This window comes from Salarias fasciatus, chromosome 16 (assembly GCF_902148845.1).
Source record: "Salarias fasciatus chromosome 16, fSalaFa1.1, whole genome shotgun sequence".
Classification (NCBI taxonomy): Eukaryota; Metazoa; Chordata; class Actinopteri; order Blenniiformes; family Blenniidae; genus Salarias; species Salarias fasciatus.
Window position 1 is genome coordinate 29,251,582 of NC_043760.1, and position 26,560 is coordinate 29,278,141.

At 45.0% G+C, this 26,560-nt stretch overlaps 1 protein-coding gene across 1 annotated transcript in view; it reads right to left on the bottom strand.

The window, feature by feature from the left end:
• Positions 1-26,560, bottom strand: part of LOC115403081 (vertebrate ancient opsin) — a 35,846-nt gene that overhangs the window by 9,043 nt on the left and 243 nt on the right. Inside the window, 3 exon segments of the mRNA XM_075410458.1 lie at positions 8,698-8,915; positions 8,918-9,022; positions 25,944-26,504. Of these exon segments, the coding sequence (XP_075266573.1) occupies positions 8,698-8,915; positions 8,918-9,022; positions 25,944-26,310 (690 nt within the window). The 5' untranslated portion in view covers positions 26,311-26,504.

Genomic DNA, 26,560 nt, shown 5'->3' on the forward strand with positions numbered 1-26,560 from the left:
CGCAAGTTGCCGCACATTTTTTATGAATCGGCAAGAGAGTTTTTGCTATGTACAAAATGGATATACGTACACAAGTTCAAGTCTGAGTGGAAGGATGCACTGATGAGGAGGTTAAGCCGGGAGAAACGCCTCCTCCCTCTGTACTGACCAGAGGACAGCGCTGCCTCCACTCAAAGTAGGTTCAAAGTGTGTGTGTGCGTGTGTGTTTTTGAAATAATGAAGCCTGATGTAAGTTGTTGCTGGATGTGCTGTTTATTATGTTAAGCATCAGTGCTGTGCAAATACATTTTATGGGTAATATAATAATTGTGCCTCTCCCCCATACATTTGATATGCCCCCCTTGAGACTGATGTGTGGCGGCGGGTCTGGGTCTGGTGCGGCCATCATTTCTTCCTCCAGCTCAGCTTGTTCAGCCATCAGGAGGGAGGTGGCGTTACCAGCCTGGGCCGCTCTGTATGGCTTCTCTGTAAGGCTGGACTGGAAGCGTTCTGCACTGTGTAGGAGAATGCACCCCGGGGAGGACAGCGATGTTTTAGCCATGCTCACCTGCAGCTGCGACGCTGACTTCCACTGTACTGGCTAACGCTAACCTGGCTAGGCGTGTGGATAGCGGGACCAGGCTGTGAATGTTGCGACTTCCAGGGGTTTACAGTGGGAGTATGGACTCTCAGTTGGTGCTAGCTGGTGAAGCTAATGTCGAGAATTACTGCTTCTCAGGAGAGGTATTGCTGCCATGGAGTGTTACCACTTTGGTTTTAGCTAGCTGATGAAAATATTGCTATTTGCACCAGCTAGCAGCTCAGACTACTGGTTGGAGACAGACCCGTCTCAGCAGAACCACTCGGCTTCTGGATCAGACCGAGATCCCAGCGCCCAGCGACCGAGTCTTTCGCTCGCGTTTGTGGAAGGTTAAGCTAGGTCCCAGTGAAACAGCTAGCTCAAGTGAGAGAGTTTGGAACTTTTGCTGTTAGCGAGAAGAGGTTTTAGAATGGCAGGAAGAGTCAGCACTACTGCTTGACTCCAGCCAGGGACGGCTGGCAGGATGCAGTCGGAGGTTCTGATGACGTTACGCTGAAGGCGTTCCCAATGTGAGACACGAAATGAACGCTATGAGAGAGACAGAGCATTCAGTTGTCTCAGTAAAACACATATTCATTACTAAGGCTTAATTTGAATGAACACGATCAAATGGAAATATTTTCTGTTTTCATTTTAGAAAACGCTTGCTTTTAGACAGCAGCATTTTGAAAAAGACAACGGCACAATTACCAGGCAAAATATGGAAAGAAATGCAATAAGCTCACAATTACAGAGCTACAAGTGCAGCTTATCAAACCATTATGGTCACATTCTGCTTCTCTTTAGACGTCAGAATTTAATGGATCTGGTTTCATCTTGTGGCTCAGCCTCCAGTCCTTCTAATGGCTCCTCAGGAAAATGAATGACAATAACGGCAACCTTTATTTTTTTCTGCTTTATAATGAAACATTATAGAACAGGTGAAAGAACAAGACATGGTTCAGAAGCGCTTATGTAAAGCCCATTATTACTGCATGAGTCTGACTGATGGAAGCACGATGGGTTTGACATCCTGAGGACAGAGAGATGATTCACCGAACCTTCAGACGTGAAACCCAGCTCTGAAATGAAGACTTCAGAAAATGAAAGAAACTCAACAAACGGTTATGACAAACAAGCTGCTGTTTGTTTCTGAATGGGAAACAACGCCTGTCCTCTGGTCTGTTCATTTTTCCCTTTGCGGGTCGAACGACAGAAACAACATTACATCTGCATGTGAAACTTCACAGCAGGTTAGTCGTTAGAACAATGGATTTTCGAACAAACTGGATTCAGACACGATTCAAGAACTTTGCAAATGCATGGAAACAAAATCCATGACTCCATATTGTCCAGGGAGTTCATGAAAAAGACCTCAGAATGCTTCCCGGTGTTGTGAAAACAGTGAAAACACCTCTCTGACACACACAGAGCATGAGGCACATATTTTACTCTCAAACAGGAGGGAAACATCAGACACAGGTGCCTCGCTCCATCAGGATGCCTGGCTCACTGTCACTCGTCCTCATGTTGTTTAAAGTTGTCACCGCTGAAAATAGCTGCCAAGAATCTGCTTGTGGCAGATTGTGTGACTCCTTTACACTGTTTGAATAGTTTCTTTTGAAGGAATTTACCACAATTACCACGATTTATCGCAAACCAAACCAGGTGAAAGTGTGCTGTAAAGTCAGCTGTGATTGTTTTAGGCCCCATTTACACCACAGCGTCAAGACAATATAGAAAATCTCAAAGAAAAATTTGCCACACAGTCTATATTTGACAACCATGTGGTCTAAAATTGAGAATTATATCTTGTGTAAAACTAAAAGCAACGATAAATTGATTGTAAAAGTGAAATCACATATGCTATGATTACAAAAGTAAAGAACTAGTTTATATGGTAAATTTAATAACTCGAACTGGCAAATTAACCCAGACAACCCCTTTATGTCTGGTTTGTGTTTTGTGCAACAGGCCAGTCTGAGATGAGCTGCTTTACCAACGCAGCCACAGACTGCAGCTTTATTCAACACTCAGTTCTAAAACAGCATGTTTCCCTCATAAAATGAGACTTATTAACCACTTCTTAATCCTTTCCCATGTCAAACGATACAGCCTGGTGGTTCTGGTACGTTTCTTCTCTCTTCCTTTCATCCAGTAAACCTTCTCATTGAGGCAGTTCTTCAACAATGCGTTGTCGTGAATACATTTCATGTCTCTGAATAGCGAGCTTTCTCTTCCCTGACTGGCTGCGGTCTGGATGGCGTTGGAAACATCTCGTTTCTTTGTGCATGCTCGTGTGTATGAGCTTTTCCCCGCAGCGCTGGGTGAAAATGCAGAGAAAACAATGAAACCCGAGCACGCCGAGGCTCCCGGCTGCTGAGTTTCCTGTACGGACGGCGCTGCAGCGAGCTGACGGCGGAGAGGCCGGGGTCAGCTCCCTGCCACGACGCCCATCCAGGTCCCCAAACCAAGGACGGCTGGTGAAAACAGCACAATGGGAAGGGAGATTAAAGACAAAAAGGATGGAAGATTTCATCCAGGCAGCGGAAATTGTCTGCAGGCTACAAATTCAGCAGAGTGCGAGGCGACTCTCGCAAGAATTGCTCCTTCTCTATTGTTTCCATAAATTGCACCCTGCAGATAAACAACACACGACATCTACAGCAGCTTCACATGTAAGTGTTCTGTTTCTGCGTTCCGTGCCTCAGAAGTGCTGCTGGGTCTGAACTGCCCTGAAAAATCAGCTGCAGCCGCATAAATGGATTTTCTCTGGATCCTCCCACAGTCCGTAAACATGTGTTTGGGGTTAATTGGTGTCTCTAAATTGCCTGTACATGTGAAAGTGATTGTGAATGTGTATGCTTCGTCTGTGGTGTGTGGTTGTGTGTGTGTGTGTGTGTGTGTGTGTGTGTGTGTGTGTGTCCCCGATGGACTGTTGATTCCTGCGAGTCTGAACCAGATCAGGCCGTTTACCAGATGGATCACTGATTTCACTGGTTGTTCTCAATCAAGGAGCCAAAAAGGCATAAAAACGCCTAAATCGACCCAACCCTGACAGGAAACAAGAGCAGAGTCTGGTTTGTCTTCACTTAACTTGTCTTTGCTAAAGAACATTCTTAATGTGAGTATTTTGTACAGTAATCTAACGGCTTTGCCAGTCTGGTTCTTAAAAAGATCGGAGCCAATATCAGTAACGGAATGTCTTAAATGCATTACGCCACAGCTGCATAAAGCCACGTCCTCCTTTAGTCATGCAAATTCCATTACCAATCAGCCAACAATCAAATTATGAAGGACAATCTCAACGGCGTGGACAGCATCACATTTTCCTACTTATTTAGCTGTGAGGATTAACTTTCCCCAGGGTTCCCTTGGTGATTCATCAAACTGCAGAGTAATCCTAATCCAATTAGAGTTCTCCCAACAACTCTGTGGATGTCTTCATGGACAGGTGGCTCTGCTTTAATCTCAGCCCGAGCTTCACTCATCGCATACTTACCTGAATTAAAATCTTCTCAGCAGGGATCCTCAGAGCTCCACACTTTCTCATCATTTCTTCTGTACTTGCAGAAACTTGACCTGAATATTCATCAGTTTAAAAAGCAATCGACCTGCAGACGATCTGCTCTGCGGCGTGATAAATGAGTGTTTCAGAAGCTCTCGTGTTTCTAAGCAAGAGTCCCATCCTTTGTGATGCTAGCGCTCACATTAGTCTTATATCCTCCCGGCTGAACACCGTTCTTCGTTGTCTTCATTATAAATTCATCAATTCAAAGTTTACTGCCTTGTTTTTTCCCCTGACACATTCAGGTATCGGCGCTGTATCAATGATCCAGCTTTGCTTTCACTTCTTCAGTGGAACCAAACTCCGAGTGCCGAGAATCCATGATCTGATCCCGACTGTGGTGAAAATACACAGCAGCAGTGTTTTTCACAGACATGAAACCCATGTGTTTCCAGAAAGTTCTGTTTTCCTCCCGTTTCCACGGAGACAGAATCAGAGCCTTTTCAAAATGTTCCACTTTGGGATCCATTGTTAAAAAAAAGTTGAGTTTTCAGTTTGTCTGGGCACCGTGTAAACTAGAACAACTCCAAAAACACAACAGAGGTTTGCAGCACAAAGTTCTCCACATGTTAAAAACACAAACTGCAGCCTGGGCTTGTTGTTCTGGGCAGACTGACTCGAGGTTCCTGCTCAGCTGGAGCGCTCTCTGCCGGTTTGACTTGTTGAGCGTACAGAGCAGGGGCCTCAGTTAAACGTTTAAATTAGAAAACATCAGCTTCCTGCCAAAATACAAGCTTCTGTGTTACTCTACATGATGTGTTGCTCTAGTTGTATTAACAGGACGACGTTTTCTCTTCTCTTTAATTTAATAAAATGTCATGTTGCTTGGCGGTCCGCCTGCGACAAACTGTTGCATGATCAGAACTAGAATTTGGCACTCAGAGAGCGCAGACCTCCGCCACAGGTCAAATCAGTCACCAACAACAAGAAGAACACCATATATAATAAAAATTGTGATCGGGGGGTGATCGGAGCGGAGCGGTGCTGACAAACCAACCAACCAACAAACCAACAAACCGATGTGATTACATAACCTCCTTGGCGGAGGTAAATATCTACAGAATAAACCAGGTTAGGACCTGAAGACTGGTGGGAATGTCACCTGGACACTCTACCAATCAAATCCTGATCAAAACAACCCAAACTACGTTCTATCAATAATCTGAGCTGATATCTAAACACGGAGTTGTAGCTCTGCAGCAGGGAAACACTTTCTATAGAGGAAACTTCTGTTTCACTCTCTGTTAAATTTCCTGTCTGAAACGTACGTAGACTTTCAGTGTGATTTCTACGCCGTGTTTTATAAATGAGGCCACAGGTCTTTGAGTGCTGACATCCATCCAGACATCCAAGCCACAGTTTTTCCTTCTCTTGTTCACAAACATATCTGTGCCAGAAGACCCGTCTCATTCCGTGTGAAGTGTGTGTGGTGCGGCTGTGTGTGAGCTGAGCGCCGTCGTTTCGATTGTCCCAGCCTCTTATCTTGATGAAGGTGTTTGCTCCCTCATATCTCGGATCTCCTTCACATTTTTGTTTTATTACTTGTCTTATGTAAAGAAAGTGCTCTCTGCGGCCTGGGTAATGTACAGCCCTTGGTCTGGCTCCCTCTTGATGCAATCAGAAAATGAAATCTCCCTCTCGGAGAACTGGTTATTTTAGAGTCTGCAGAGAGCTCAGTGTGTCTGGGAGGCCTTATCCTCAAAATGCCTTTCAGTTTCTCTTCTAATCCTGAGTAATTGGGCAATTTTTTCTTCAATTTCTTCAAGCAAATCTTCCTGGACATGACAAATGAAGGCTGTGGGAGTTTAACCTTTGTTTAGATTTCCTGGCTGTGGAGCAGGGGGTGTCAGACTCGTTTTAGCTGAGGGGACACACACCGCCGGATCGATACAGCGCTAACCTTTAAATCTGAACTTTAGAGTTTTCTTCTGTGAGAGGCTGAGTAGAAGTTTTGAAAAACTCAGTGCTTTTGAAACATGTTGATACTTTCTGCTGCAAAAATCAGTGAAATGAACCGAAATCTTTTTCTGTAACCAGTCAGAATGCCGAGGTTCCCCGCCTTCTGTACCCTTTTGAATTTGCAGAGATAAGAAACTGTCAGTGGCAACAAGATGGTGGTGAAAGGGTGAAAGCAGATCTCGCTCATATGGACTGATAAAACTCTTCCGCTTCTTCCCTGTAAAGTCTTTTACAGCGCCGTGTGTTTTCTCCGCCGATGGAAATGCTTTGTAAAGCTGTGTGAGAAGATCAGCCTGTCAATCACCGCTGCTGCTGAGTGCTCCGTTCATCCAGAGGAGCGAAATACAAATAAACAAGACACCTCTTCATCCTGGAGGGGCGCCGACTGTATCACGACTGTGTTCAAAACTGCTACTGCATTTCATCTTAAACCACTGGAGACATGGAGAGGAGGCAGCAGGAGACACAAAACAAAGAGCAGTTCATCTACTGTGGTCCAGACAGACGGATTTCTAATCGCAGGACGCTCTGGAGAAGCCGCTTGTTGACTGCTTCCCAGGAGGTCGGTCTGCGGCCCGAGTCGCTTTAACAACAGTGGATTACAACGGTTCCACAACAAGACAATGGCCGAGCAGCTCAGACTACGTCTGAGCGGTAAAGCTGCGATAATCCCCGCTGCTGAAGCTCCCTGTAATCCCAGGAATAAACTGATCCAAATCTCTCCCGGCCCAAGACGCTCCCCAAACTCTGCAACCTTCAAGAACCCAAGCCTGAAGGGACGATACGGGCCGGCTGGAGTCAGGCCAGGAAAAACAGGGTGGAGGACCGGTCTGTGGTCCTCCACCCCCCCCAGACCCCGTTCACAGGATAACGTGTCGAATGCATCGTTTTTTTTTTTGTTTTGTTTTGTTTTCGTTTCAGAAAGCTTTCGCGTTTACACGGCAACATTTTGAAAACGATGGAGGACTTCAGCTCCATAAAGGGTTTTGTTCAGTGAAACCTTCCACTTTCTTTGATGTTATCACTCTCATATTGGTCCACTTGAAGGAATTCATGCTGACGGGTCAAATCAATAATCCCAGTCCAAATATCTACATAATGAGTCCTGAGAAGCACAAAATAAACGGAAGCCTCTTCCTCTGTGTGTTTAATATGTTCCCTTATCTTTCCTCCTAAAACATGAGAGAAGATTTTTAATCAAGAACACAAAGTTTTTCCTCACTTCATTGGATCTTTGGACACTGTAACACACAGACCACTGAACTGAGCCCCAGGCCGCCGTTCCTGTAGTTTCCAGACCGTCAGCTGGACCTGAGTGAACACTGCAAACCTGCTGAAGCAGAGTGAGTCTGACGCCTGTGATTTAGTGAGCGAACATGAGCACGATGGCAGCGGATCTCATCCCGGAGCGCCGTTCTCGTCCACCGGCTGAAGCCGTAACTATTTTCTGATGGATATCTGCTTGATTTATCAACTGTCAACCAAATCTGACATTTACTGTTGATGTATTTAGCCAGAAAATTCCTCTATCAACCTTCGCTGCGGCCGTGTTGAGGACTGCATTGATGTGACGCCGCGGCGTCGTGTCATCTGTCAGCTCCCCTCGCCGTCGCCTGCCAGACGCCTGAAATGGATGTGAGGCGCGTCGGGGTCTGCAATGTGACTGGCAGGTCGCCATTCGCCGTCCCCACGCCGTCCCCACGCCGTGCCAGGCGTCCTGCAGCGAGGCCGAGGCCACGATCGGCCAATATTAACTATTCTTCATCTTTTATCTTTAACGTTTAAAGAACTGAAGAGGAATTTGAATGTTGGGCTGTATTGTTATCATATTTGGGAACCTGAGTGTTTCTTCATGTCTCTTCTCTCGGTTCTGAGTGACAGAAGCTTGACGTTCAAAAGCCTCGTCTCAAACATCAAGCTTCCTTTGTGGCAGAGGTTTTCTCAGAGCGGAACAGGTCAGGATGTTTGTGGGAGCAGCAGCCTCCCCGCCGGGCTCTGACATTTCTGCTGGTGGGTGTAGCCCCCCCCCCCGTGGTTCCATTGCACATGTGTTTGGCTTTAATTTCTCTGGATGCTTCAGAAACATCCTCACCTTCTCTGAGAGAGAACAGCCACCGCTTCGCCCCATCCCATCCCTTCAACCTGGCAGCCGTCAAAGCACTGATCAGTCTGAGAACTGAGCCCTCCACAGGCATGAGATGTCTGTGAGCGTGCACGTGCACGTGAAGCTGTGGGTTTTTTGCTGTGCGCCTCCAAACAGCTGAGTCTTAAAAGGGAGAGCTGAGATGTTGGTCAGGAATCCCTTCACAGCAGCTCATTAAGAGGATTCAACAAGCCTGTTCTCCTCTGAAAACACAGCGTTAGACCATCTCGGCTCATTTCTAACTGCAGCGGCTCAGAACCCTTTTCTTCAGGGAAATGTATTCGACATCCTCCCGCCTGTACGCTCTTCAGCCTCACACACACTCCACATGTGAAACACAGTTTCTTCATTATGTTCTACAGCGATGAGTTTGGGTTTCGCCTCCGTCTCGGGGTGTTTGGCGACGCTTCAGCTTCAACGGTTTTTCACCACAAACGACGGTGGACGGAGGAAGACCTGAACACGCACCTGCTTGACGGCCCAGAGCAGCCGGCCGTAGCAGTAGATCATCACCAGGACGGGCAGGCCCAGGCAGAAGATGAAGAGGCAGATGATGTAGGCGTGGGACTGGACCGTCCGGACCGTCCAGGACACGGAGCAGCTGGTCCCCGCCCCCTCGATGCCGTAGCTGCTCCAGCCCAGCAGGGGGGGCACCGTCCAGAACAGGGAGTAGAGCCAGGAGCCCCGACGGCCAGCAGCGGCTTCCGGTAGTCCGGCCAGCGCTTGTTGTACACCGTCAGGGTGCTGTAGCGGTCGTAGGACAGGATCACCAGGGAGATCAGCGACACGATCCCTGAGGAGAACACAGCCTGGTCACATCTGCACTGCTTTTACTTTGAAGGAAACAAACTGGGAGCAGCTGTTCATCAGAGGACTTTCCCTCAACTTGTTCAGCTGTGCTGCTCCTGAAGCTCACACACACACACACACACACCACACTTCACACAGAGTTCACACTCGATCAGTGTCGAGTGCGTCGAGGGCGGATTGTCACGCTGGGTGACTTTAAACCTTCCGCTGGAGACACTTTATATCAGCATATCAGATCTGTTACTGCTGCTCCCAGTCACTGTTCACTGATTGAACATTTCATTTGGATTTGATGAATAAATAAAAGCTTATTGCTTTTGTTCCTCGAATGCCCTCTTTTTCTAGATTTCAAATTAACTGCAGGAGGTTTTGAAATGATTTATTAAAGGATGTCTCTTTATACTATTTCGTTCACATTAAACACCCTGAAAAATGTCATCTCACACTTGAAACTGGTGTAAAAATTACTTTGAACCAAAGGAAAAGGGTCAAAAGAAGAAATCACAAGTTGTGAGGGTTTTTTTCAGACGCTGTCGTCCAGTGATGTAAATAATCAATCAAAGGGAACAGACTGGAAGATTAGAAACCGACACAACGCCAGTAAAGTCTGATGTAACTGAAACCCGACAAAACTCATGAAGCGTGATCGAGTAAACTTCTGTTCAAGGCTTTGATTCGGTTTGATTTTTTAAAATATTTTTCATACTTAAAGGTGCATTAAGAGTTTGCACGTTTTATGCGAAACACCGACCCCTGCAGGCCTTGGGCGTAACTGCAGCTTAGTGAAACACTCGCACCTGTGGCTTGTCCATGTACGTGCACGGAAGAGGGGAACTCCTTCCTCACTCTTTAAGTAGCGCTCGAGTAAAATTTAAGTTTCTTTTGCCTGGGTGGGGTCTGTGCTGGAGCTGTGGCAGTGCTAGAAGCCGGTCTTTTCTTACTTTCTGGAAGATCCATCCTCAATATGCTCAGTTGTTGCTCGCTAAGCATCTGGCAGAGTAATGGCGGACAAAACGAAACTTAAGCAAATTAGGCCATTTAGCGCAATTCCTTAATCATTTCGAACAGCATACTTGCTGTATTTGTGAGGGTGAGCTATTGTTTATTCTGTGGTGAGTCGGGGAGGGCTTCGCGGCGGACACAATGGAAGTGGATGGTATTTTTGGTTCCCCGCATCAAACTCATCAAATACACAATCCAACAACCCCAAAACACTTTGGTGGACACGTTATAATCCACACATTCACTACGCTGTGGAACACCAACAAATAATATTGTAGCGTTACGATATTGAAGCAAATACTGGGAACTACTTTTTCATTCGAAATCACTGCGCCCAGACGCCATGTTTAGTAAGTAGTTCCGTTTTAGCAATCTTCGCATAAACAACTCAATCTGGTAATTTGCATTAATATTTCACAGCGTAGTGAATGTGCGGATTATAACGTGTCCACCAAAGTGTTTTGGGATTGTTGGATTGTGTATTTGATGAGTTTGACGAGGGGGAACCAAAAATACCATCCACTTCCATTGTGTCCGTCCCGAAAACCTTCCCCGACTCACCTCTGGATAAACAACAGCTCGCCCTCACAAAAAAAGTATGCTGTTCGAAATGACTAAGGAACTGCGCTGAATGGGCAATTTGCCAAAATGTTGAAGTATCCCTTTAAAGGCAGTTTTCAGCCGATAACATAAAGCATCCATCAGTCCAAACCACCAGTTTAAAAGTTTAATTTAAAGTCATTATTGAAGTTTCAGCATGCAGACTTCCTTCCTGTAGCCCCTGATTTCTGACCATCGGGAATCAAACAGAGAAAGAATTTCCTTTCACACCTTGTTGGATTTCCTTTCAAAATTAATACAGTGTCTGTGTTAAAAATACTGTTTTCAAACTGAAAAACAGGCCAAAGCCTAATTATGTGATTGATCAAGATTTAAAAAATTAATCTTTAGTTATCCCTACATTAATTCATCACAATTAATGTGATAAACTCTGAGAGTCCTAAGAAAAACAGATCGACGGAAAAACTCTGGAGTCCGTTATGAATGAATTCTGGATCGAAGATTAATAATAATAATAATATAATAAATAATAATAATAATGATAATAACATAACAATAAAGCTACCATAAACATTTAAAGCATTTTTGCATTTTGTGTGTCATGAAAGAGAAATTCCTGCAGTTGTCCAGACAGCCTGAAAAACTGACTGATTTTAAGATTTGGTCCATTAAGAGAAATAAAGGCGATAAATACACATTTATTTTGTAGGTCCAGTCTCTCCTGTCCCTCCTGTAGCTCCTGTTAAGCAGAGACTTGCTGTTTAGTGCCAGCCGAGCGGAGAAAACATGAACAACGTGACGTCGGATCAAGTACGAGTTCACTATCTACGAATGTGCAAAAGTGCCAATAACCAGCTTAGAAGCGCCCGGCGTCCAGAGTTACATAACTCTCTTCTGGAACGCCGCTTTGGAAGCGCCCACCTCTTACACCGAAGTGTTTTTCCTCATGGCGTGGCTGACAAACAGCTACTTTAACTTTTCATGAATAATGTGGAGAAGTTTCAAACATTTCGGTGCAGTTTATCGTCTCCGTCCTTGAAATCTCATGACCAGAACGTCTTCAGAGAACTGTCTCCCCGTTCTGGCAGAGAGTAGATCCACCTTCTGGATTTAACTCATGAAGGACACCATGAGAAACTGGAACTGGAACAGAGACGTAAACCTCCAAAGAGAATGGAATGGCTGGAAAAACAAACTGTAAAACACAAAATGATTCAAACGATGAGGCGAAGCTCCGGGCTGCAGCAAGGTGGAGTTTACAGATCTGAAAGTTCAGTTTGGGACAAAGTGAGTCGATTTTGCTGCTGAAGCCCCGTTTACTCGACAGCGTTTCAGTTTGGTTGCATTTTTGGAGTTTGTTTAGATGATTGAGGCTCCGAGCCACAGAAAACGGCTCCCAAGGTGGAACTTTTCTCCAGCTCCATGTAAACGGGGGGGAAACGCAACTTTTTGAAAACGCTACTCCTGCACATGCTCAGCAGAGGGACAGTAAGAACCATGTTTTCCTCCTCATTTTTAAAATCTTTTCAGTACATTTTCAGTAAATATCTCTAATTTTCACGGGATCCGAGCGCCGGCTCAGTGACTGAGGTCTGTTCCATGAGTGAACAGAATTATGAATCCCGACGCTCCTCCTCTCACGTTCAGAGCTTCGCCTTTCTTAACCAGTCCCATTCACAGCTCCACGTTCTACCAAAAAGGAAAGAAAAACAGATGATCCGAAGTCAAATCTCTTCAGAATTCAAAGAGCAAAGCCCCCATAACGCTTGGCACGACCGTCTGCCACTGACAGAATCACGAGTCAGAAGTCATCGTTCTCTTGAACAGTGAAATGTGCCTGAGAGAAACCAGGAAACAGACCGAATAAAGCCTGAGAGCAATAAGCCTCTCAAAATAAAAAACAACAACAAAAGTCTCATGTCAGCTCGAATTCCAGTCAGAGTCCACATTCCAGCTGAAATAACCTGAATTCTTCATTCTGAAACGCCGTCGTCACAGCAGCGGAGCAGCGAGGATCTTCTGCGGACCGCCGTCCAGCCGGAGCGGCGCCCACATGGCGTGGGGTGAGCGGGGGTGATTACACGCTTCTGCCTCGTAATTAGCTTCCATGTCAGCTTCAACATTGCTATTATGTGCTGATAATTTTAACTTGCCACTTAACACAGAAGTGCCTGAAAACGGGAATAAATGTAGAAATGTCAGCGCAGCCGCCACCCGCTGTGATTACTCCCATACCCACAGACCCTCTGTTATTCTGTCACTGCACTTTATGGCCTTATATATGTGTCTTCATACAGCTGTCCAGGTGGAGTTCACACTGAAAAGAGCCAGATCCGTCCAGCTCTGAACACAGCAGCAGCCCATCACAAATATGGCTATTACTCTGTTTTGCATGAGTCGATCTGTAAAAAAATCCATTTCCAGGTCTTCATATAGCTCCTCCTGAAGCGAACGGCCTCTTGGTGCAACGGTCGCCTGTTCGAATCACTGCCATTGACTTGTTTTTTCTCCATTAGGTTGCAACAACAACTGTTGTTCCCACGCCATCCCTCATCTTATAAGATTCCAGTGCTTTGCTGTGATGGGGACTGTTACCAGCGGCAGCTCATCATTCTTTAATTACAGCCAATACTGTGAGTGTTAACTTAAATACAGCACGTTTATAAACCGCATAGTGATGGTGAATCTAACAGCCGCCTCAAGCTGCAGCCGTCAAACCGCTGGTTGGTTTGATTTTAAGTCCTTTATTTATAATATTCAGCAATTCGTGAGTTCGATACTAAAACGTGCCCCAGACTGTTTATCTGCTCTTTTGTGGCAGATTAGTTATAGAAAATTAAGCAAATATATTGTTATATAGTTTATTATTTATCATTTTTTCTATTTCTGGGTGCTGGGTAGGGGGGCCCCTCTCTCGTCCAGCCGCCCCTGCGTGTTGCACAGTGTGGTGAGCGCTGCTCATGTCCAGCTGCTGTTCCCTCCTCTGTTTGAATCCTCTCCGGGTTCCAGCAGGAACATGTCCATAGAACAGGAAGCCTCATCGAGCCATCATGCTCTCTGCGAGTCTCTCATAATCTGTGCAGTTTCATCTCCACGTCAAATGGAAATACGACTTCACTAAAACTGTCAGACTGACCTTCCTCTGCGTTCAGCGGGAGAGAGAGAGGGAGAGAGAGAGAGAGAGAGAGCTTCCAGGCTTTGCTCGAGCTCCGTTTCCTTTTGCTCTGAGTACAGCTCACTGTTCCCTCCATCTTTCACTGTTCTGCATTAGTTAGCTGCTGGTGCTCCTCTGAGGCCCCGGATGTCTCCGGTTCATAGACATGATCACACAGCGCGGCCTGAACCGCCGACTGATCACACTGTTCACTGTATATGTGAGATTATAAAGCACATATCTGACGCTTCATGGCTGACGATCATAATGCGGAATACAATCTATATTTATGGGATGTGTGGAAAGTGATGGAAATGCAGGACTGTCCTGCACAAAGCCAGACATCTGGTCACACTAATAGACGTGCTGGTGGGAGTACCGGTACGCTTGGTGCTTGGAGAAGTGCCAGGACGCTCAATTGACATTTTTAGAAGTCCCGGAACTCCGTACCGGCGCGTACCGGCCCACTTAAACCACTCTATCTAATCATACATTCATAAAACGTCTTCTCTAGTGGAAGCAGCTCCCTGCTCTGCATCAAGAGGAAGAAATCCTGAGCTTGATCTATTAAGAATCTGCATGAAGATCGCCTGTAAGAGCGGGTGTACTAATGGGGCGAGCTGAGGGTTGCAAAATACCACACAGCGAGTAGAGCGCCGGAGTCCATGAACACGGAATGCAAGAGGAGTGTCCCAGGGAGCACGAAACGTCAGGACGAGCCTATGAGAAGACATTCATGTACAAATCTGAAGACACCTGATAATTACATGTATGAGGCTTCAACAGAGAAGCTGAAATCCTGCCTTGCTCCTGCCCTCATCCGCTGTCATGGAAAAAGGAGTAAGTGAAAAAAAAAATCACCTTTTTAAAGCACCTCAAACATGTGGCGAGTGTGGCTAAATCATGGCTCCAATCAACAAAGCGAGCACATGTGAAGCACCAAAAGTCCTTACGAAACAAGACGATAGCATATGTGGAGAAAAGTTGATGATATATGTCCATTTCCGCGAGAAAGAAAAGGTGTGTCCTCTGCTCTCTGCCAATTCTTGCTGTCAGTTATAATGGGGCTGGATGGGGGAAAATCTCACACTTTTCCCAAACTGAGGCCCCTACTGTCTGAACTAAAGGTCTGACTGCTTTGAAAACCCCACAGACTGGAAGATAAACACATTTCCCATCAAAAGTGATAGTTTTGCTCACTTTGGCCCAAAATTCTGAGATTTGACAGGAGTTTTCTCCCAAAGACAAACTTTTTTTTTCCTGCTCCCTCCCACTCCGGCTTCATGTCCAGCTTCATGACCATATATGGGCGTAGAGTGATGACATCATCCAGCTGGCCCTCATGACCATGTATGGGCGTAGAGTGATGACATCACGCAGCTGAGAGCAGCTGTCAATCAAACTCTGTTGGTCACTTCTCTCATTCAGTGACGTTTAAAAGCTTTTAAAAATCATCATTTTAAATCATCAGGAAGGTACGAGGACGTCTCAGTCGCCGCCCGGCGGGCCGGCTCGGTCCCGACCAACATTGCTTCCAGCTTTGCTTAGAAGACTTTCCATTCTGGAAATGCTCTTTTTCCCACACATGATAATGATGATAATGATGATGATGGGATCTATAAATCAGGCCACATATTGAAGTTGAAGACTTCAACTCAATGACACTCATTCAATTGCAGCTTCTGCATCAAATAAATAAACACATTTGTATATACTGGAGTAGCGTCTGTGTCCTCTCTCCTTGCACATTCATGCAGTTACTTGTATTTATTGATGGCTGTTTGTGTCTTTATCCTCTTGTATTTTGTCCTCACTCACGCTCTCACCTGCAACATCTGATATTGTCTCCATAAAATGGATCTTTTTCTTCCCACCGTTGCTCTCAAAGAAAATCAATCTCCTTTCATTTCCTTGTGCTTTAACATAGATGGAGTGCTGTGCAGTGAATTCAGAACAAACGCTTTCCATTTACTGCATTGCTGTTGCATTTTCATGGATACTTGGATTGTTTGATGAGTGACAGTAAAGAACTTATGAGATAAAGTGTTTGTTCTGACTGAACAGGCGTCACGTGGCCAACGCTTTCTCCTTGATATGTTGCAGAGACGACGCTGGGTGGTACAGTCCATGCTGAATTATTCCAGTAAACAAGACAAAGCAAAGCAGTGCTCCTGTCAAAAAACATTTTGTCATGATAGTAAAGATCAAACAAACCATTGTGGAGAGAGATACAGAAGAAAAAGAGTCCTGCTTTCATTCAATTTGCACTCTTCCTCTGCCTTCTCTTGGAACCATTATTACCAGACTGAAAAGAACAGCTGTGGGCTCATTAAACATAATGACACAGGACAGCGCTGGGCTCAGCATCTGCACTTCCATGACAACATTTTTCATATCTTGAAGCTTTTCGTGCTTGTTGCAACAGATCTGGCTGCAGTGTGTTTTCTACCAGCTGTAAATGCAACACTATGCTAATAATACTGCAAAACTGTGATCATCATCTCCTCTGAGGCAACACTAATCAGGGAAATTGTTTTTTTTTTTTTTTTCCGGCTGAATATGAATTTAAATTAAAGAAGATTATTAACATTTTTTCATTTTGCATAAACCTGTAGTGACGGAAAATTAAGATCTAAAACCTCTAATTATAAAAGCTCCGCAATAAAATTTACAACATCTGAACATGGAAAGCCTGGAGAGAAGAGGGGCTGATATGTCTAATCTGTTACTAAGTAATCCACAACTGTACTTAGATTACTTTTTCATTAAGGAGTAATGTGACTGGATTACTATGTCAAAAGTGGGAATTATATCATAATTACTTTGTCAAGTAACGGTTCGAATACTTTTTCCCAATATTTAGTGAGATCAAAAGGTCTGAGTGTCCACAGAATCTCAGATAATTTATAGAAAGAAGGGAAACAGCGTCATACAGCGGAGACGAGAGCAGCAAAACAAACCCAGCGTGGCCACGGCGGGAAGAAATCCGGCGACGGCTATATATGACATGTTTTTCCAAGCCGTTTTTAAACGCACCATCAGAGTACACATACTAACAGGGGTGCTAATACCTGTGGCGCTAACGCCACATGCTGCTGATAATGCTCAGCCAACCCCTCTGGGTCTGGACCAGTCAACACATCCAGTTTTAACGCTTCAACATCCGATAGGGTTGCTTATTTTTACTGTGACAATTCTGCAACTTCAGTTTCAGCTGTTTCGAAGTCAGCGGCAGTGGCGTGCGCTCTCATTAAAAGACAAACTTGCCTCCACATGCAATGAATGAGCTTTACTGGGAGTCCACCGACGCTTCCACCGACATATTAAAGCAACACTAATCCCAGGAGAGCAGTGTGTGACGCTTTAAATCTGGTGATTTGTTAGAAACTTCCCTATAATGTGTGTAAGGGGATAAACTCTTTCTTCCACCAAGCCGTATTAAAGCAGAATTTGGAATGATGACAACGGGTTTTATCGTGGCAGCCAGGCTCATCCCGCAGAGCTGGAAACGGCAAGAGCAGATTCTGCAAGAAGGATTAAAATAATGACAGAAAGTGCTGAATTTGGAAATACACCACTTAAAAAGAATACCTCAAACAAGCCGACTCAATATGTGAAACATTTTTCGCTTTGAAATGATAAAAACTTGATTATTCTTACAGAGCATGTGGAAAAATGTTTCCTGCTTTCAAGGTTTTAATTTGTTTTGATTTGTCTTCAGTTATCACAGATGATGAAATGTCTTTCAAGATAACTGACAAAAGCAAGATTAATTTTTCACTCTTAGAAATGTTTCTATAAACTCTTGATTGTGAGCAAAGCCAGGCCAGTATAGATGCTTTAGGGCAGGGGTTTCCAACATAAGGCCTATGGGCCAAAAGTGGGCCACAGGAGGCTCCAAACCGGACCAACAAACCAGAAAGAAACTCTCACCATTTCAATGAAAACATTTAAAAAAAAAAATACTCTGAAGATTTTTGACCCACGCCCTTTCCCTATCATTGACAAATTTAGACAACCTCATAAATACCTTTTTTTGTGTCTCTTCGTCCAGTGGCTGGTCCCCAGCTGTTAGCATCGTAGCTTAGCTCAATTGCTGGAAGTCAATAGGGAACAGAGCCGTACTGACAAAAGTGCACAAAATACTCCTTACAGTGGTCCAGGGATGGCGTATTAGCAAGTGACGTGTTTCTTTTCAATCCGTTAAAGTAACGTTTTGATAGACACAGACCTGCATGCGCAGTGCTCCGTGGAAGGATATACTGGAGCACAGCAGTAGAAGCATAGACTCAGCCGCTGTGCACCGGTATATCCTTCTGCGGCGCACTATGCTTGTGCAGATCTGTGTGTATCAAAACCGTTTTGATTAAAATAACGTTTTGACAAAACGTTATTTTAATGGATTGAAAAGAAAACACGTCTTTTAAAATGTTTTATAACCATTTGGATTTACTTTATGTGCTAATACGCCATCCCCTGGACCACTGGAAGGAGTATTTTGTCCACTTTCGTCAGTGTGGCTCTGTTCCCTATTGACTTCCAGCAATTGAGCTAAGCTAACTACGATGCTAACAGCTGGGAACCAGCCACTGGACATGAAGACACAAAAAAGGTATTTATGAGCTTGTCTAACTTTGTCGAACACCCCGTTTACATGCTTTAACAGACAGAGTTACCACGTTTACAAGTCAGCGCATTCAATCGGGATCTCCCTTTCCAAACCACGGCGCACGTCATCGTGTTCTCAAAACAGAACAGCTCTGACCTGAGTGGCTTTGTGTTGCCAGATTGGGTGGAGTTTCCGTCAAAGCAAGCTTTTTTTTGAACACGTTGGACGGGTTGATTAAATGATTATGTGTTTATGACATGTTTTTTATCATACAAATATGGTTTTGACGTGCATTTTCAACCGAGATGGAGGTTTGGGCTGCTTTCTACGAGTTTCTGATTTTAGAAACTCGATCGGCTAGATCGGCAGATCTGGCAACCTCCTCCACTGGACTGCAGAGGCAGACACTGCTGCGGTGATTCCTGTCTGTAGACGGAACGCAGACAGAACGGTTGTTCTGTTGTACATGATTTTTCTGCAGACCATACAAATCGCTGACTTTCAGAAGAAAGCATGTGCGGTGTGCGCGCTCAGAATAACAGTTCGTATCAGAAGCCTCACACGGACAAAAGTGTGGTTGAGCTGCATATTTCTGGTGAGTTTCGCGCCTACTCGTTACTGGACTCAAAATACCATGATTCATTGCAGATGGAGCATGCGCAGAACCGAAAACAATGTCCCGTTTCTCGATTTGTGTTTACATGGCGGCACTTTCGAGTTTGAAAAGGAGTAACCCAGCAGTCATTTTCAGGTTTTTAAAATCTCGAATATGAGCTTTTTTGGGTTTTTGCGGGTGTTTACATGTCCACGCGCTACTGGGTTATTGCCAATATCTGAATTTGAAAAGGGTTTGAAAAGGGTTATTGGCTGCATGGAAACGTACTGAATGATAGGGATAGGGCGTGGGTCAAAAATCTTCGGCGTATTCCTTTAAGAGCAGCAGCAGAACACATCACTGACACTCGAGCTGATATGAAAGCCCCGTTAAGACAGTTCCCCTCTGGCATCATAAAGCATTTCTATTGAGACTGCAGTCATTTTTCATACAATTGCTTGGGTTTTGATTAAAAAAAAAAGACGTTTTCATCACGTATGCTCCGTCCTGCAACAAAGACAAAGTTTGAATTGAAAGGTTTTCATGGCTCTGTTTGCTCCATTCAAGGTGAACTTGAGCTGCATGTGGCTCCTGGACTGAAATATATTTCACATTCCTGGCTTTATGATGATGATATTACTTTTCTAACTTCGCTGTGACAGTGCAAACTCTTCATTTAAGTACTTTATATGCATGTGTTTCTGAAATACACCAGAATGCTGGACAAGGTTTGGCTCTGGATAAGCAGTGAGAGCTATTGAAAAATAGCCTACAGGTGAGCTGAGAACTGTTTTTTTCATTCCTAAGTAATGTAAAGTCTGGAAACTAGTTGCTGTTGAAAGTCACGCAGGAATGCAGAGTGACAAGTGTCTGTCGTCCTCACGGCTCTGGGGCCTGGCATTCGCTTTTATTCTGTCATCCTGAAGCAATTAGATGCGTGCATGTTGAGAAAATGAGATTTGACATTGAGGTTCAAGAAGGCGCAGGGGGGACTGTTTGTGTCTTCACTGCCCCACGCTCTATAAATATGATCATTCAGTTGCGCCATTTTTAATCTGGAAGCGGCTCTGGGCGGTCTGACAGGAAGTGGTGACTAATTATGATGTTGTCGGTTATGGGTGAGTTTGGATTCTGGCAATGACACACTGAACCGTCCTGTCTGGACGGCGATGAATATCTAAAATAGCCACTAGTGTCGGGGATAATCTGATACATCCAGCGTTTTATATGCATTCAAGGATGATCATCTGCAGCTTGATATGTGATCCTGCCCGAGTGCGGCACTTCCAACAAGGCCGCGGCCCTGCAGCACGGAACCAAGGTTAGTGTGAGACATTTCAAAGGAGCTGGACCGGTCCACCTGCAGCCCAGTCCAGGCAACAAAAGGAAGCATTCTATGACTTTTAATAAAGACATTTCAGGAAAGAAGACGCTGAATGAGCACCTGGACGTCACAGAAGGCTGAATCTTCAGGCCTCGATGGCACTGTTAGGAGATTCTCATCTTTTTTATGACTTTTACTGATCACCACAAAAACAAAAAAAAAAAAGAAAAAGCTCACCGATTGTTGTGTTCAAAGATATTAAGGAATTCTGGCTTCCACGTCGACTCTCATTAAGTTATCGCTGCAGTTAATCATCTTCCCAGGCAGCATATAATCTGATTTAGCTTATTATCATCAACAGCCTCCTAATTATGTGTGTGTTAACCTCATTTGTTGCACCAAAAGCAGCAAACCATGATGCTCTCAGACAGGCCATCACAATGTCCCTCTTTCCAAATCCACTCGGATCTTCACACCAGTCCGTTTTCTTTCCGTCACAGCTCCCGTTAGGAAAACTGTCGCCTGGCTCCTGGAATATGGCGCCCGCTAACAGGTGCTGTGATCAACAAGTAATCAGTGTTCTCTAATTCACTTGTCCCTTTTCCGATCTGTGAGCAATAAGCTGCAGCAGCCTGGACCACAGCGCTGAGTCCAGCTGAGGCTGGATGCTGCAGGCGCTGACAGACATCCTGAGGAGAACAGAGTCAAAACACCCGCTGATCTCCCGACGCTCCATGAACCACACATGCCCCCTTCCTCTCACTGAAGTGCAAATTCCAGGGCATCAAACCTCCCTTTGTGCACAGCTTCAACAAGGTGGAGAAAGGAAACGGCACGGGAAAGCCACAAAGATTTACAAGCTGTATATTGACAGGAGCATAAGAGGAGGATGAGGAAGGAGCGAGCAGGGAGGAAAACACAGTCCGCCGGGTAAAACACCGCTCTATCAGTGACGACGGTCACTTCAGCGCCTGGAGCAGTGGGGCAAACAAAATAATTCAACCCACAACATCCTTCTGAAATTGTGTTTTTCTATTATTCATTTTCCGTCTCTTGACGGAGCGTGGTGTGCTATGATTTTTCTCAGCGTTCCAACGAAAAAATTTGGAGAAAATTCACAAAAACCGGGCATTTTTCCTCAGGTTGAGAGCCGACTGAATTTTCTTTTTTTAATCATCCCTGAACAAGTCCATCGTGCCTCGCCATTCGTTGACATAGAGACATCATTAAAATATCAAAATGTTGCCATTTTTGCGCTCTATCCAGATGTGAAAACCTCATTTCCATATCTTCTACAAAAATTAAACTGTGAGGTTCAATACGGAAAAAATTTCAGCCATTTTTAGAGTTTAAAATGGGTGTGTATTGGAGAGGGCTACAGTGGTAGACCCTCTATCTACATGAAAATGAAAGTATTTCTCTCATCCCACAGCCACTTCTAGCTCAATCTTAGCAAACTATACATCAAAACGTAGGAATTTTCCCTGTGATTCTCACAATGCTTTTATTTTGTCTCTGTATCAAACGGTTCTCTCTGCAGATGCATTTGTTTGAGGAGAGTGCAGAATTATCTCCCATCCGCTCCAATGCATTTTGGAGAAAGATTTTCTCGCCTGAATCCAAAAGTTCACACATTTTACGGACTGGCTGTGGCTAAATGGATGATCCCACAGACATGACAATGTCAGGATGAATCCATGAAAGGCTTCTGATGCTCACTGTAAAAAAAAAAAACAATCAATTTCACCTCTGGGTTTTCTAAAACCGACATTTCTTCAACCATACAAACTGGATGAAAAAGCGCTGATTCATTGTCATGGCTGGTGCAGCCGGTCTCCATGGCAACAGACACACCTGCTGAGTACAGCTGGTCTCCATGGCAACAGACACACCTGCTGAGTACAGCTGGTCTCCAAGGCAACAGACACACCTGCTGAGTACAGCAGGTCTCCATGGTAACAAACAACACCTGCTGACATTCTGTCATGACTGATCTCAGCTAAGAACTCACAGTGAATATGGAATAACACACACACACACACACACACACACACACACACACAGATTCGGCAGCAGCTGGCAGGCACAAAGTAAAATCTCCTCTGGAATTTTCTAGTTAGTTTATTCAGTCGTTCACTAAAGAGGTCACATGTAGAGGTTTTGAAATCCGTTTAATTTTTTCCCAAATTCCGTTTTTTTCCGTTTTAATTTTTCTGAATAAGGTATTTTGCTTTTTATGCTCATTTTTACCATAAAAAAAAGTGTCTGGTAAGTGGAAATGAATAAATGTCCACAATTTAATAGCATATAACAGTCCATTTAATGTTTAAAGTGCTGCAACAAAGAAATACTTTTCAATTAAATTTTAAAGAGAAACATAATAATAATAATAATAATAAACACTCCACCGTCGCATGTGTCTTTGCGAGTCCAGTCCACGGTACGTTGACAGCATTTACAAAAACGCATTTACAATAAAGCTTGCCCCTGAGGCATAAAAGTCCGTGTACTGTTCTACTCTGTATTTACCGCTTAGCATGGAGTTTCGTAACTTTTTGGAATGTGTGAGAGGGGAGGGAGCAGTTCGCTTGGACATCGTGTTGTTGTGTTAGCATGTTAGCAGCATTGTGGAAGTGACGTACACGTTGCAACAGCTCGGGCATGTTTGCTTTGCACTATAAGGTTCCATTTTCTCCCGAAAACTTAATTTCAGGCCAGATTAGGGCCAATTCCACAATATTCCGCATTTTATTCCAATTCCGTTTTTATTGGTCATTTCCGCGATTCCGTCCACGATTCCGTTAACACGGATTTCATATGGCTCTAGTCACATGGCGGTTCTTCGCTGGGTGATCCGGTTTCCACCCACAGTCCACAAAAACCTGCAGTCGAGGTGCAAACGGGACTGGATCTGTGTTCACTGCGTTTCCCCTCAGCTCACAGGGATCACTTCCAGCCTGGGCGGTACGCCCTGCTGTCTGGGACTGATGAAGGAATGAGAGACAGCTTGTTTTCAAACGCCGTACGTCTTTCCGGCACAGCGTGGGTTCCACGCCGCACCGCAGAGGTCACGTTTGGCTGGATTCAGATTAAATCGGCTGTCATTTATCCATCTGCCAGCCATCAGGCGCCTTCAGGAGCAGATGTTCCTGCACACATCTGCTCATCTGGGCTGACGGTGACTCGATGCGGAGCCATCCGGAGGTGACAGGAAGTGCCAGCGCCGCTTCTTAACCTCATTTCAGAGTCGACGCTTTCTTGTTTTCTTATGGTTTCTCAGCGTGTCTGTTTGTTATCAGGGTTTGCAGCTGTTTGTAGAAACACTGACTCAGGGTTTATTACACGCCTGCAGCGCTGTTTCTGTGTGACGGTAATGCTAGGTTGTTTTTTTTTCTTTTGTTTAATTTGTGATATAAATACAGGAAGGGTCAGCAGATAATGCTAAGACTCATGTTCACGTGTGAGAAGAAGCCTCAGAGTTTTTCATTACGGAGCAGATTTCTCCTGGTCCCGAGCGCCCGCCGCCACTTTCATTCCTGCTTCATTAATTCCCTCTAAGGATACGTGCAAGGTGAGAGCGCACCTGAGACTGGAACTGCGGCTTTACCTGATCTGCTTTCAGCCTGGCCTTTGCCTCATAAAGCAACTTTATACCTGGAAATGCTGAGGCTGAAATTCATAAAAGTTGTTGTGTGTTTTTACCAGCTTTACGTCCAATGATGAACTTTCACTCCTCAAACTGAGACCTCTTGAGAAATGTTTCTGTTTAGTGCCTGTTCTTCCCAGCGGGGAAATGAAAAGCCTTGTCCTTGCATCAGCTCTGGGAAATCTATAGGCTATCTGATTTTATACACTCATCGGCTATTGATCTTCAGGGCAAAGATTAAAACCATAGAGGAAACAAGAGAAGCCATCCTGCAACAATCAATGAGTAATTTCTTCTTATCTTATACTTTCAGAGGTCAGTTCACCCGATTTGTTCCACTATCACACCATCATCTGGTTGTGCGACTGCACTTTAAAACCCCTGGAAACACTCATCTGGCTTCATCGCTCATCTCTGTGTTTGCCTGCGAGTAAAAATACAAGCTCCACTCTTCATTTCCGTATTTTGAGGCACATGAGAGAGTTTTTTCCACATTGTTTGTGGCGGCTGTGATCACAGAACAGCCTATCTGGCTGTATTCTGTGCCGTGTGGGGAGAGGGAGAAGGTCAGGGTGCAGGAGAGAGACGGGTTATTACAGATCCATCGATCCGGGTCGATAGGAAACATGAATCTCTGATACACCTGCTTCAGGAGAACGCCGCCTCTAGACTCCCGTCCAGCCCGGAACACTGGCAGGAGTCTGTCACATTTAATGTGAAATCAGCAGGATGGGAAATGTGCTCATTGATGGTCGAGCACTACGGAGCATCTAAACCGCATTTTCCATTTCTGTGTTAATGTTTCAAACCTTTTTATCATTGGATCAAATCACTGAATCTTATGTCTTGTAATACTTATTTAGCAAGTTAGTGCATGGAGGAAATCTAATTATAAAAAAGAGCCTTTAAAGGTTCTATTTAAAATGAAGAAACACACGAGAAAGATTACATTCAGCCAAGGACTCTCACCACAGTGCAGTTAAATCCAGCTGTGGTGTTAAATACGGTGTCAACGGCGCCGTTTCAAGATAAATTCAGCTTAAAGACTCTGAATGAGGCGTTCATGTCCTTGTGATGAGGATATTTCCCACCTGACGCCGAGCGTCATTAATCTTCAGGTTCCACATAAAGGAACCCCGCTGGGCCCATTGTGTGTGAGAAGGACACCGAGGCTGTATAAATGTGATTTGTACACCTTGTTCCCTTCCCAGCGTTGAGAGGAGGATATGTCTGGATCTCCAAGGACTTCACGGATATTCCCTCAATTCCAAAACAGATCCAGAGTGACTGCAGACAGTCGGAATGTGTGCGCTTATTCCCCGTGTCTGAATGGAGCTACAAATAAATGAGCCTCATCTTGTCTTGAAGGAGAAAGTGTTGACTGCATTTGAAACAACCCAGCCAGAGTCCCATGCTTTGAATACATCTTGGTTGAATGTGTTTATTGAGAGGAATGAAAAAGAAAAGAAAAAACAGCACGTGACTGGTGCCATGATTACTGAGCACTGTGTGGATATAGTGGATGAGCTGTGCGCCTTCATGACACTTCAGCCCGAGCTTTTCAATATATTCCTGTTAGTGGAACTACTGCAGCTGTCAGAAACGCTTTATTCTGCAAAATAAAAAAAAAAATGAAAAGATATTTCAAACTTTTATTTCTGCCTCTGACCTCAATAAAGCATTAGGCGTGTGATATAAGGGGGATTTCCACGCAATAATGATAAATCCAGCTGTCTGCTGCAGCCTTTATGGGGACTGAAGGAGATCTGGATCTAAGTGGATTTATGGTTGTATGATATTGTACCATGCTGCTTACAGAGCTTCATCTCCCGAACCCCAGGTTGGCTTTATTATAAGTGTAATAACGCGTAAAGAGCGCAGAGACTCCGTCCTGCCCGTCGTCTGGAAAGAGGGCTGTTTTCCAAAAACTCAAACGCAATTAGGCTGACAGGATTCAATTCCCCCTCCCCGCTTGGCAGCGTTACCCCGGCGGGAGGAAGGCGCGGCGCTTACCGAAGCAGGAGTTGATGAAGCCGTACCAGCTGCAGCCGCGGCTCCCCAGCAGCCACCTCCCGCGGATGCTGGACGCGAAGCTGAGCGTGGTGCCGAACAGGCACACCAGCATGTCGCTCACGCTGATGTTCAGCAGCATCATGTTCACCGGGGTCCGCAGCTTCTTGAATTTGCAAAACAGCAGCAGGACGACGAAGTTGTTGAGGAAGCCGAAAGTCATGATGAAGCCCAGCACCACGGACAGCACTACGAAGCCGGTGGGGGAGAGCTTGGCCGAGCCGGCCGGGGCGTCCAGCAGCTCCCGGTCATCGCTCAGGTTGAAGCTGTAGTTGGTGCCAGCCTGACCGGAGAACATCCTGCGGTCCATTCATCTGAAGTTTGCCTTGGCTCGGGGGGGGGGGAGGTGTGATCACATTGCTCGGCTGGAAAGTTTAAATATTTAGCAGCTTCCTCCCAGAGTCCGTCTCCGCGCGCCGCTCCTCCGTGCGCCTCATGGTGTGGTCAAAACGCACATTCCTCCACCTCCTCCGCCTGATCTGCACACTTTAGGACTTCTGGACCCTGGAAAACTGTCGTCAGTGAGAGAAAAGCATTTTTTTCTTTGTATTTAAACCGCC